The sequence below is a fragment of the Liolophura sinensis genome, chromosome 1, assembly GCF_032854445.1.
Source record: "Liolophura sinensis isolate JHLJ2023 chromosome 1, CUHK_Ljap_v2, whole genome shotgun sequence".
NCBI lineage: Eukaryota > Metazoa > Mollusca > Polyplacophora > Chitonida > Chitonidae > Liolophura > Liolophura sinensis.
Window position 1 is genome coordinate 4,993,151 of NC_088295.1, and position 14,017 is coordinate 5,007,167.

The 14,017-nt window shown below is 39.3% G+C and overlaps 2 protein-coding genes across 2 annotated transcripts in view; one reads left to right on the forward strand and one right to left on the reverse strand.

Annotated features, from left to right (window-relative positions):
* LOC135476622 (RAD50-interacting protein 1-like) overlaps positions 1–14,017 on the forward strand; it is a 32,926-nt gene that overhangs the window by 191 nt on the left and 18,718 nt on the right.
* Positions 438–12,917, reverse strand: LOC135471726 (protein-lysine N-methyltransferase EEF2KMT-like). Its single transcript, XM_064751053.1, has 8 exons — positions 12,799–12,917; positions 11,413–11,553; positions 10,554–10,664; positions 8,890–8,967; positions 8,283–8,338; positions 7,072–7,577; positions 6,112–6,267; positions 438–4,821 (listed from the first exon to the last, which is right to left on the reverse strand). Exons 1-8 carry the CDS (start codon positions 12,907–12,909, stop codon positions 4,721–4,723), a joined length of 1,260 nt encoding a protein of 419 aa, XP_064607123.1. The 5' UTR covers positions 12,910–12,917; the 3' UTR covers positions 438–4,720.

Sequence of the window (14,017 nt, forward strand, 5' to 3'; positions counted from 1 at the left end):
AGATTTTCACCTGTATGCCATGACCTGCCAGATAAAGGCCCAGGAAGAGTGCAGGCAGGCATATCCAAGCTAGGATAGGACTGAACCAACACACTGAACTTAAGCAAGCATGTGAACTGCATGATCATGATTTGCACCTTGACAAAAGGATTTATTTATTTATTTCATTGGTGTTTTACGCCATACTTGAGAATATTTCACTTATATGACTGGGACAGCATTGTGGTGGGAGGAAACCGGGCAGAGCCCGCAGGGAAACCCATGACCATCTGCAGGTTGCTGTCAGACTTGACAAAAGGCAGCCAATAATTAATCTAAGCAGGAAAGGGAGGAGGTAATTCCATCTGTCTAAATGGAGGAAGGATGCATGTCCCAACCCTACATTAAATCCCATGTATTTGGTGACAATATATACTACTACAACAATCATTGGGTTTTTTAATGTTTATTATCTTAAAAAATCAGGAATGTAAACTTAGCTGAACATTCAGAACACTTCAGAGCTCAGCTTTCATACATTTGCAATATCTGTATATTCAGAAAAGAACACTAAATAACACTACTAACTGGGCAAAACAAACACTAAAGCGACATTACAGACCTTTCAGTACTAAGACATACAGGTAGGAGAGGGAACACAGAGTACACTGAAGCAAAATTAAACACCTTTCAGCACTAACACAAACAGGTAGCTGAGGGAACAGAAACACTGAAGCAGGACTACAGGCCATTTGGCACTAATGCAAACAGGTAACGGAATGCAGAGAGCACTAAAGCAAAACTACAGATTTTTCAGCACTAACAACAGGTAACGGGGAACACAAACAGTAATGTAGCACTACAGACTTTTAAGCACTAAGACAAAGCAGGAACAGAGAGAAACATTGAAGTAGAACTACAGACATTTCAGCACTAACACAAACAGGTAGCAGAGGGAACAGAAACACTGAAGCAGGACTACAGGCCATTTGGCACTAATGCTAACAGGTAACGGAATGCAGAGAGCACTAAAGCAAAACTACAGACTTTTCAGCACTAACAACAGGTAACGGGGAACACAAACAGTAATGTAGCACTACAGACTTTTAAGCACTAAGACAAAGCAGGAACAGAGAGAAGCATTGAAGTAGAACTACAGACATTTCAGCACTAACACAAACAGGTAGCAGAGGGAACAGAAAAATACTGAAGCAGCATTGTAGATTTAATGGATGCATGGAGTTTTACATACATCTAAGGTTGCACCAATAGAGAGTTCATCATCAATAGAAACACATGTATATTCACCAAATAAGGAATACAGAAATGTTATTAAAGCAGTTTTATGGTTGGAGGAACATGGCATCCAACACCTGAATATTAAGCCAAGTCAGTCTCGGATGCGCCCCAGTAGGTTATAATGACATACATGTTACAGTCATGTACCTGTAGGGACAAGAAGGCCAAAGGCTAGACTGCTCCAATCTATCATTCACTAAAGTAGACTAGGAACAAAATTTATCAGAATTGCAAATCGAAGAAAATACTTTTTTTTTTTTTGCTAGTTTTCACTCTTTCTTCACTTTTCTCATATTTAATACATTACTTCTCACCTCACCCCAACCACTTTTGTGTTTGGGTGTGTGCTTGATGGAACACTCAATGGCCTATTTCTCTAATCTTCTTGCATGCTGAAGGGAAACTCTGAAGGCAATTTATCCACCTCAATTTTTGGATCATGTTAATAATTAATGCTTTGGTGGGCTTATCAACATCATGCTTCACATAAAGTATATTTCCCTAGTTTAGCCACAGTAATGCCCTCAACATACATATAAATATCAGTTGAATATGACATGGTTGAAGAAAAAGCCCGGCATCAGGTACAATCTAATACCCTGAACTTGCTTTTACAAGCACATCATAGCTGCACACATCCACATGAATAACAGGTTAAAGAAAAAATACAGTATACATATAAATGAAACTTTCACTCCGTTTCCACTGGAACATGCAATACTGGTACCAAACATTAGCTAATACTGGTAAGGTCACATCTGGACATACATATGTATAGGTATGATTTTATAAATCTACAATCCTACAGAGATGTACAGCCCACATGGATTAAACTCAAGAGATTATTATATTATCAGTCACGATCACAATCGCACAGAGCTCTACAGCTTAAGTGGATTAAGCTCAGAGATGGATATATTATACGGTACTCGGTCACTATCACAATTTCAGAGAGCTCTACAGCTACCAGGGATTAAACTCAGAGATTAATATAATACCACACTCAACGACAGAAACAATCCAGTTAATTAATATAACTGTAACCAGTTAGCAAACACTGAAGAGGCTGGCCACTCATCATTTTCTATCATGCTGGCAAGAAAACCGACAAAAAACATGATGTACTACACATCTGTGAGACATCTCATTATTACGCCTCATAATCATCTGAATCTACCTGTACCTGAACAACTGAGCACCTAAACGTACAAAGGAGTCCATGATCAATTCTCGGATCAAATCTGCCTGGCTACAAATCATTTAGCGGTAATACATTAAGTACAGTCACTAGCAAGCCTTTATGATTTTCTTTCTCCCAACACATTTTAAAAGCATAATAAGTCTTGATATGTTTTACACCTCCTTTTACAATACATCCGCGCTATATTAATTCAGCAATGAAGTAGCGTATGCCTATCTATGATTTATACAGAATCTCCACCATTTACAAATTCTTTGTAAACATTTGTATTATCTTACATGTGCATTAATCCATAATCACAGACAAATCAGTTACAATGCTGTGAAAGCCAAATTACTACATTGCTAATGCAAAGTAAAAGCATTCTCTAGTATTTACACTAAGTAGTAAAAGATTGTCTCAGCACACTGTATGTATATAAAGTGTGAAGGTCAACCTTCATAACGTTACACGGTACACAAACAACAAAATTATTGCATGACAAGCCAACCCAATCATCTTTACATACACCAGTGTGTGTATAACTTAGTCTGTAACTAGGAATGTCACTGGTTGTTATTCATCACACCAAATATGCATATAGAAACAATAAAAGAATTGATATTTACATGTACCCCTACTAAACCTGTGTGTGCATGACATTCTGCCATTCTATGACATGAAAGAAGGACAAGTAAGCCTCCCACAGGATGCAAAGACAATAATGCAAACACAGCCAACTTTACTACATTACCTGCTGCTCATTGCAAGATGTCCATTAAATAGGAAAAAATATGAGGTAAAAAAAGGAGGACTTTCAGATGATCAAACAATATCACATCTAATATTCAACAATATGGTTACTGTTACAAATGATGTAACAACTCTTGAAAGTAGGCTACAAACAAACAACAGTAATTTTTTGTTCAAATAATTATACACCATTTATTAAAAGTCACATTCTTTGTGTAAAAAGCAGAAAAAAACAAAACAAGAACAAAATAACAGCTTCAATATGTGTTTTCTGTAAGTGAAAGTTAATTCCTCAACATCCTACTTGATAATAGTCTTGTATGTACACGTAGTGTTAATGGACCTGACTAAACACAAGAACACAAAGATATGTGAATACAATAACACATTAACAGTATTTAGACTTTTGGTCATCAGGAATGTCACATGTACCTGGTCCACATCAACTTCACATTTCAGTTTACTTATACATCTACTTTATTTCAAATTCTAGGAGAGAACTGTCACTGTCTATTACACAGGTTTCAAGCTACAATGAAATGCAGCCAAAGCTACATGTAGCTAGTTTGAGGAGCCAGAGGTACTTGAGTGAGCATTGTGAAGATGCCCATATATTAACAGTTCAGAAGGTGCTCAGTTTGTTTACACTATTTCATGACAAAAATGCACCACATGATTTTATAACTCATTGTTCTCAAAACATTTTCATGACAAAGCTTTCGCTGAATACTGGAACATAGAGACCACACCAGCAGGTGCAGACTTGGGGGGATTTGCCATGGTTTTCACATAAGAGCCATAATACCCCCGTAGATTGAGTCCAAGCACTCATATCATGATAATCAGAACAGATGTCCAAGTCTAAAAGATTCAGCGAACACATGCAATTGTATTGCATAAATACAGGTACTATAGAGGACATTTGTATGATCATCTCAATCTCAAATCATCTCAAAACAAATATGTATATATAACCTGTTTTCTTCTGCAGTTTTCAGTCAAAGTAAAGCACTATGTTAACCTTCAGAGAATATAAGGTTAGGTCTACAGGCATACATTCCTGCAAAATAGAGCTCAGATTTTCAATGTCACAAAGGTTTGTAAGCTTATCCTAGATAATAGCCTCTGTGTAAACAAAATGACTGAAGCAGGCCACAGAGTTTGAATGAAAAACTTGTGCCATCACGATGAGTCTTGCCAAGTACATATTTAAACAAAATTCGAAACTCAAATAACAGTACGACACATGCCGAGTAGTGAAAATAAAAGGATTTAGGAAACTGAAATGCTGGCTAACCTGATTTTTCCCTATATACGATGCCCTCTACACATACACATAGGCTACATACAGTGTATGACACTAAACACGATAGAAATGAACAATGTGCTACATGTGCCAGATTCATACCTTACCCATCTAAATTTACACTTCATTTACTTTCCACTGAATGTGGTAACTATTAAAATTCTGTTTATGTCTCTGCACCTCAGTGTCTCATCATTGTTACTTCAGGCATATATCTTCACAATCTCAATGGGAACTGATCTGTCATAATGAAAGATCCTCTCACAAGGGGGCGCCACCACTTCATACTTCAGATCTTCCTTACCTGTAAGAGAGGGATAGCTAATATAAGCACTGGTAATTAATGGAATGAATCACATGTTAAGAAGAAACATTTGCCATGATATGTGACCTCAATACATACTCCTTCTTAAATAAGGAGTCATAAATATGTGATTGGCCTGCTGCAAGTAAACACCATCAGCCAATTTCCAAAATAATTTTGTGAACAACACTAAACCAAAAGCAAACATGTGTGATTTGAATTATCAGGACAATACAGTAAGTAAGGCTATATATCATAGTTTAGATTAATTATGCATGGCAATCAAAGTTAGTCAATGGATGACAAAACAAAAGTACATTACTCAGGCTAGAAACATAGATGTGCAGGTAACAACTAAATCCCTACTTTAATTCTTTGACTGAGATCTAAACGTCATCCTGAAAACACCAGGCACACCTCACCACTTAGAAACTAGACCATCCAATATGCCAGTCATATCCAGGATAACTGACAGTGAGTATGAGGTAATAAAATATAGGTATATGTCACACACTCAGTTCAGTAAACCCCAAAATTGTTCTGCTATATAACTTCCATGAATTTACAATTGGGCCACTGAGGAGCCCACTTACACCTGACTAATGAGTCCTGAAGAACAACACACTTTACACCACAATCAGGGAAGATCCAACTTTTACACCTGAATATACAGTCCTCAGCACCACAACAGTTTAGACCACAGTCAGGGAAGATCCAACTTTTACACCTGAATATACAGTCCTCAGCACCACAACAGTTTAGACCACAGTCAGGGAAGATCCAACTTTTACACCTGAATATACAGTCCTCAGCACCACAACAGTTTAGACCACAGTCAGGGAAGATCCAACTTTTACACCTGAATATACAGTCCTCAGCACCACAACAGTTTAGACCACGGTCAGGGAAGATCCAACTTTTACACCTGAATATACAGTCCTCAGCACCACAACAGTTTTGACCACAGTCAGGGAAGATCCAACTTTTACACCTGAATATACAGTCCTCAGCACCACAACAGTTTTGACCACAGTCAGGGAAGATCCAACTTTTACACCTGAATATACAGTCCTCAGCACCACAACAGTTTAGACCACAGTCAGGGAAGATCCAACTTTTACACCTGAAAAACAAGTCTGGATGACTGATTCAGGAAAGCACACATTCACAATTAAGAGTCCAAAACATTACTTTAACAAGTTTCAAAGTGAGAAACAAAATAACATATGAATATAACCTGTGTCTCCATGTATCTGTGTAAAAGAGAATGGGAAACTGTGATACAAGTACCTAACGAGTAGAGGAAATGGTCCCTGATGTCTTCACTCCTCACTGTGCAGGCCACGTAGGCCACGGGGGCGGGGGCAGTGGACAGAGTCTGGTGAGTAAGTAGTGACTTCAACAGTGGCACCAAGTCTGAGATAATCGACGCATCATACACCAAATCTACAACACACACACATAAACTATGTCTTATGTTAGTCTAAAAGCATAATTACTTTATCTAGAATACTGTCATTCCTCCCAGACCAAGATCTTTTAGGGAGGGACAACTCAAGGAAGTAAAATTTCTCTTATCACAACTAGCCCACCACAATTTTACATGCTCTCTGTTAAACCTGAAGGAAAACAAGACAGTAAATGTCAGCATAAAGACTGCTAAAAACTACCACCCAAATCTTGGATGCCTCTAAAGTGAAATCAATGTGTGTTTTTGTTTTTCTCAAGAATGTGGTTTGATTTATTTTATTAATTTGACTGGTATTTTATGTTGTATTTAACAACATTTCACTTATACAAGAGCGAACAGCACTATGGTGAGAGGGAAGTGAGCAATGCCCGATGGACAACCACCCGTCCACATTCTGACAGACCTGCATGGGAGGAAGCAAGCATGAGCTACACTTGGACTCACAGCCACGGCAATGGTGAAAGGTTCCTTCACCACTGTTCTGTGCATGCGTGCTAACAACTAGGTCACGGAGGCCGCCATCAAGAATTTGGAAGAAATTCTTGTCAAGTTTCATGTATAACTCATTAAATACAGTGTCTGAGATGAAAAATGTTGATGACATCACTGACACCTAAAAGTGATCAATCTTAATTGAATCCAAGCATTTTAGTGCATTTTAAAGCAAAGTTTATAGTCTAAATTATAGTTTTCAGTTGTCAGTGGTCTTTACATGAGCTGTTAACTCCAGTTTTAGTTCCCTTTTACTTTGAGCTACATACACATGTATAAGAACTGACCTGCACCAAGAATTATGTCTGCACTGAGTCTCGAGAGCAGCTCCTGGTTTGGCTGTCCCCAGTCCAGCTTAGATAAAGACACCCTAGGATCCTTCTTCAGAGTGCCATAGGGCAGCTCTGAGTCTCTATTCCACACACCAGTACTCAGCTCAAAGTCAGCCAGGTCATTCAGCAGCTCCTGTATGATGCCCTCCTGCTCGCCAGGTGGAGGAGTGGTTGGGGACATGCACACCTCCACGATGTCCCCGAGTTCATTAATCATGGCCTCAGCATTCAAACTGAGCTGTCGCCGGATCTTCTTCATTATGGACACATCCTTTTTTCTGGAGGGACTATGCTGACTTGTAAGGAAGCTCTTCCCATCAGCCAGGTTCAGCTCTATGTTCTTGGCCAGGAGAAAGATCACCTGTGGGTGACAGTCTGTGAAGTGGTACTGAGTGGGCTTACACTGCTTACAGATGGATATCCCTGTCAGGCCAAGCCCTGAGCCTAGCTCCAGCACTGTCCTGCAACATGTTTATTAGTGATTTTATAGGGCTTTTACCCAAGCTCTACAATATTTCACATGAAGATGGTTAGTTTACGCATGAAGGAATCTGGAGAAAGGGCCATGGTCTTATGGTCAGAGGTGCTTGCTTTTCAGTTAGTAGGGCACTCAAGGTGCGGGTTCAAATCCCGTCTTAGACATGGAATTTGTAGATGTCACTGCTCTCACTGCCTTGGTGATCATAAGCAATAAACATCCCTCATGTTGCAGCTTGTGTAGTGTATTAACATGCAATGCCAAAGATTAGTGGTTTATGCCAGGCAGTCTGCTTTTTCCACCCACGAATATAACTGCCATCATATAAAATATTTCTTAGTATGCCGCCAGGCAGTAATGACACATATAACTAAGAGAAGGAAAGTGCTCACAGCTCATGGAAACTACTGTCCTTTGCCAGGTATTTGATATGTGATAGAAAAAAATATAGTTGAATGAGGAGATGGCTTTGAACAGCTTTATCAGTAAAGAGCATGTCATCTGCAGAAAAGCAAGAACTGAAACAACTGATGCAGCAAAGGTCTTCCTGTTACACAACAACACTATCCACTAAGTCAGACAACAATGTTACATCAATACATATCAAAGTACATGTAAGTGAAGACATTCAAACAAAGACAAGCTGGGCATTAGTAGCATGTAACAAGTGAAAGGTGCATTCACTAACCTGTTCTCATAGATGTGTGAGTTCTCAAATGACCATTCGGCTAAATGTTGAGCTGCCTGACAAACAAAAAAAAGAAAGTGACGACTGACATGACACACAGGCAACAAAGGCAAAAGACATGTACGCTGAGTGTTACTCAACCAGGCCTACATGTTAAAAAGCTGGAGCATTCAGTAGAGTTCAGCAATAAACTATAGTTATTTAGAAATCAAAAGGAGCATGGTTAAATGTAAAATCTCAGGATGATACTTGTCAATAGGTACATGGAAGACCTGTAGAAACTTGTACAGAGATATCTGTCAGCTTTTAACTAGGCCTGTGATATAATGCACGTGCATATATTGTGTAGATATATGAGTAGCATATACAAGGGCGCGCTTGCGTACAGCTCTCATGTACTTCATGTGTGCATACTGCAACAAGTGGAAACCAGCACTGTGGGCATTGTGTAGGCATGGCAATACTATCTTTGAAAACTTAGGAGTGCTTTGTGTGAGCAGAAACTGTTCTGTGGAACCTTGTAATCTTACATGATCAAACCTGCCAAGTGCTGGTGAGGACACCAGCATTGTTGGCATTATGTAGGCATAGTGTAATACAAACATACCTGCCAGGTGCTAAGTCCTGTGGTACCTTGTGATATTAAGTGAACAGATTCTTGAAGACTGACTGGACTGCCACATGGCTGGAAAAATAAATGTAACAGGTTATTCCCTTACAAAGGGCTTACAAAACTGAAATATGTGAAAAATAAATTCTCAGTCATGGGTGGAATTTTCCAATATCCTAAGTTAATTTGATCTTTACTGGTGCTGTATGCAGAAGGCCCCAGAAGAGCTTCATCAGATATCATCCATCCTAGACATGCTAGTTCATCAATGTCTACAAAGCAAATAACTCCTATAAACTGTTGGATGGTGTATCTCAGTATAATTTGTTGACCATTTGACTCAGAACTGAGCTTTGTTTTAAGTTTTTCAATGTGCTTTCTGAACCCAGACCAGCTCATTACAGCCCACTAGATAATTTATATAGAACTGTAACAACACCAAATTAGAAGGACAAGGGGCTCCGCAGTCTCAATCTAGGCAGTAGATGTATTAAGCACACCATTTGATTCAGTACACAGCTGATTCCAAAATACTGTGCGAAAATTGACAGATGATACTGACTTACAAGCTGATAATTTAATATCTGTTATCAGTTAATAGGTTAATTTGTGAGTATGTGTGATAGTTAGTTACCAGCTGATCTAGGTTTGTATGTGATAGTCAGTTGCCAGCTAATAGGTTTGTGAGTATGTGATAGTCAGTTGTTAGCTGATAGGTTTGTGAGTAAGTGTGATAGTCAGTTGCCAGGTTATAGGTTTGTGAGTATGTGATAGTCAGTTACCAGCTGATAGGTTTGTGAGTAAGTGTGATAGTCAGTTGTCAGCTGATAGGTTTGTGAGTATGTGATAGTCAGTTACCAGCTGATAGGTTTGTGAGTATGTGATAGTCAGTTACCAGCTGATAGGGTTTGCGAGTAAGTGTGATAGTCAGTTGTCAGCTGATAGGTCTGTGAGTAAGTGTGATAGTCAGTTGTCAGCTGATAGGTTTGTGAGTATGTGATAGTCAGTTGTCAGCTGACAGGGTTTGTGAGTATGTGATAGTCAGTTGCCAGGTTATAGGTTTGCGAGTATGTGATAGTCAGTTGTCAGCTGATAGGTTTGTGAGTATGTGATAGTTAGTATGTGATAGTCAGTTGCCAGGTTATAGGTTTGTGACTATGTGTGATAGTCAATTACCAGCTGATAGGGTTTGCGAGTAAGTGTGATAGTCAGTTGCCAGGTTATAGGTTTGCGAGTATGTGATAGTCAGTTGTCAGCTGATAGGTTTGTGAGTATGTGATAGTTAGTATGTGATAGTCAGTTGCCAGGTTATAGGTTTGTGACTATGTGTGATAGTCAATTACCAGCTGATAGGGTTTGCGAGTAAGTGTGATAGTCAGTTGCCAGGTTATAGGTTTGCGAGTATGTGATAGTCAGTTGTCAGCTGATAGGTTTGTGAGTATGTGATAGTTAGTATGTGATAGTCAGTTGCCAGGTTATAGGTTTGTGACTATGTGTGATAGTCAATTACCAGCTGATTGGGTTTGCGAGTAAGTGTGATAGTCAGTTGCCAGGTTATAGGTTTGCGAGTATGTGATAGTCAGTTGTCAGCTGACAGGTTTGTGAGTATGTGATAGTCAGTTGCCAGGTTATAGGTTTGTGAGTATGTGATAGTCAGTTACCAGCTGATAGGTTTTATAGCAGAGTGTGTCATCTTCCTCCTCCTCCTGTGATAACAGCTCTGTGTACTGCTCATACACCTCGTCACAGATCTCCACATCAAACCGCTCCAGCTGTGGACAAATACTGCTAGACCTTAGAGATGCATACAGCCAACATAAATGTTATAGCCCTGAGGTGCATATAGCACAAGTAAATATTACAGCTCTCAGGTACATACAGCCCAGGTAAATGATACAATTAAATGTTACAGCTAAAGGGAATTTACAACCCACAGAAATGTTACAGTTCAAAAGTAATTACAGTTCATGAGTGAATACTGCCCTGAGATGAATAAACACCCCAAACGTATTTACAGTCCACATAACAGTGACAGTTCAGGGGTACATGCAGCCCTGAGATGAATAAACACCTCAAAAGTATTTACAGTCCACATAACAGTGACAGTTCAGGGGTGCATGCAGCCCTAAGATGAATAAACACATCAAAAGTATTTACAGTCCACATAACAGTGACAGTTCAGGGGTGCATAAAGCTCAAAGGTATCCAAAGCCTACAGAACTGATACAGCTGACAGGTGCATACAGCCCACAGAAATGTTACTCATGGGTGTATACAGCCTAGAGATGAATAAACGCCTTAAAAGTATTTATAGCCCACAGAAATATTACACCTTAGAGGTAATTATAATAACCCAAAAAACTATTTCCAACACAGAGACAATTACATCTCAGTGATAATCACTACAATATTCCATAACATATAATAAGGTGTTTATCATAAACAAAGCACCATGACATGAAGGTCTATCAGGGACTGCATGTAAGTCTGACTCAGTAACCAGAAGGAAGATTTCTTTACCAAATGAAGAAACTGTTTCATGAATGTTTTCTGGTAAGTTAGACACGGCGGATACTTTTGGCAGAGAGGACTGGTTACTGTGGCCTGTAACACAAGCCTCTGTACATCTGGTCCAAGCTCAGAAGATTCTGTTACCTCACTCTGAAATATGTAGTAAGAGAACATGGAAAAGCAAATATGAAATGTTTTCACTGTGAATTTACACTGAATTCTACATATACACATGTACCCTAATTCTTCTAATTCTGGAACATGTATCAGAAGTGCTAAAAGTACAATATTACATTTCTTTACCAGCCTTTTGGAAAAGTAAAAATATGAGTATGTTGTTCATTAGATGGTATAAAATGTGCAGACCAGGTGTCCCAAAAATGTGAAGAAATAGCGCAGCTAAAGATTCCAGTTCATTCTCCTTAAAATACGTGTACGAACCAAACCCTTGAAAAGCACATCATGTAAAAAAGGCATGTATATTGTTGTTATACATGCAGAATAAGACTTATTTCAATGTCAGAGGTGGGTTCAAAAATAAAACCTGAAAATCATCTAATTTGCAGACAATTTTGACTATCCAAGCAATTTTTTTTCTTGAAGATATATTTATATGATCGGAAAACCCTGAAAAAAGGGAAATGCATATAAACCTCAAGGTCAGACAAAATGAAAAGATGAATTTCAAGTTATGAAGTCTCACTCATAAAATACAAAATAAAACTGATGCCGACGAATGTACCACTAAATTTTGAGAAATCACACATTTTGCAAGGACTGAGGAGTTGTTACACTTATCAAACCTGAACATTTCATACATTTTGTGATGATTAACCAATGCTCCATGGTTACCCATCCATGTTGCCAGCTTTCATTCTATAGCTCTCCATTCCTCGGCACAGAATTATGACTAACAGCTAAAGTACTCTATCTTAAAAAGACACGATATAATTTAGTCCCCGAGACAGATGAGTATAGTTGGTAGAAAATAAAACAAAATATCATTGACCTGGAACATCCTCCTCGCACAGCCTACCTGACAACGGATTACCACGCCCTGCATATACAAACCTAATTATCTGGACATCGTACCTGAAGCCTGTATCAGTGGATGTATAGGTGTCAATCATACGGGAAAATAAATAATGCAAAGTAAGCTCCAGTGCCAACATAAAAAGCAGTATCTGGAACCATCAATAAATAACTTGTGGCAAATTATCAGATGACACTACTCTTGGATACAGAGCATGCTGTGCACTGATGCTTTTTAGTAGAGACCAAACGTAATCAAGGAGCTGAGACCTAGAGGATGGTGATAGAACAGCCTGATCACGCGTCAGCGGCTGTCTGAACCACCACAGCAGCATGCATGGATGCAAACACAAGATAGTTCACCTTCCATTTCATTCTTCGAATAGGAACCATTTCAAAGAACTGAGCGTGCAGTTCCCGTAGTGTCTTCTGTCTGACATCTTCAACATCTGCATCCCCAACTTCTGCCATCATTTTGACTGTTTAACTTCCGTCCTATAAATTTAGACTCGTACGTTGCCCATCAGCTGAATGAATTAGGGAGCTGATCCAACCATCAACATTTCGTGTGTTGACGAATAAAATGTGTTGGCCAAAAAGCGGAAAAAAACCTGACGTAAAGCAGTAAATTGCAAACATAACTGTTTGGTATTATGAATTTATTAATTCTTAAATAAAAGACTGAATTACAAACTCCTAATGTGAGAATTTAAATGGGCCAAGATGTATAGGCCTACGTGTTCGTGTATAAGAGTATAAAAGACATGATCATTGTATATGTGCGTGTTATTTACAGGAACAAAAAAAACAAAATGTTTTCATTTGTAATCATAAGGCAGCGCTTTAATCATGATGTATTTTGAGAATATTTAAAAGAAAGCAATGCTTAGGGATGATTTTAAAATGCACCCGTAATGACCCAGGAGTCTCTCACCAATGCGGTCGCTGTAAGTTCAAGTCCAGCTCATACTGGCTTCCTCTCCGGTCGTACGTGGGAAGGTCTAGCGGCAACCTGCTGATGGTCGTGGGTTTCCCCCAGGCTATGCCCGGTTTCCACCCACCATAATGCTGGCCGCCGTCGTATAAGTGTAAGACCTGTTTGTCTGCGGTCGAATCACCTGCGAGACTATCTTACGTTGTCGGGTGGACACGTGACTGGCTTTTGGGGAAACAAGTGTTAAATATATGCTGGACAAAGAACGCAAATGCTCTGCTGGGTTTTCACAAGTGCCACAGCCTGAGAATTTATTATTTAAGACAGAGATAATCAGTATGAGAGTAGGGGTATCTGTAAATATGTTCCTTTCCCTTCCTTCCTTCCTTCTGAGTTTGGATAGTTTCACAAGGAGAAGCAGCCTAGAGGGTAACGTCGGGCAGTCAAGACGGTACAGCACCTGGGTGAAATGTATGAATGAAGACTGGCTGTGATCTTGGTAAAACACGTCTTGACTGCTCGGCTGTCTTGGAGGGAATGGGGCTAAAACAAAGGGCCGCATGGCAAGGCTGGGGTGTGGAGGTCATGTGACCTCCCACCCCCTCTCAGGCCATGGGCACTCCCCCACAAGCATAAGGCTTGGTTACT

Bases quoted from the DNA above. Each gene is read 5' to 3' on its own strand.
- LOC135471726 (XM_064751053.1), bottom strand. From the start codon at position 12,909: ATGATGGCAGAAGTTGGGGATGCAGATGTTGAAGATGTCAGACAGAAG. The intron at 11,554-12,798 runs GTGAACTATCTT...TACATATTTCAG, and splicing joins TTCGAAGAATGAAATGGAAG to AGTGAGGTAACAGAATCTTC. The intron at 8,968-10,553 runs GTAACTGACTAT...TTATTTTTCCAG, and splicing joins GCTATAAAACCTATCAGCTG to CCATGTGGCAGTCCAGTCAG.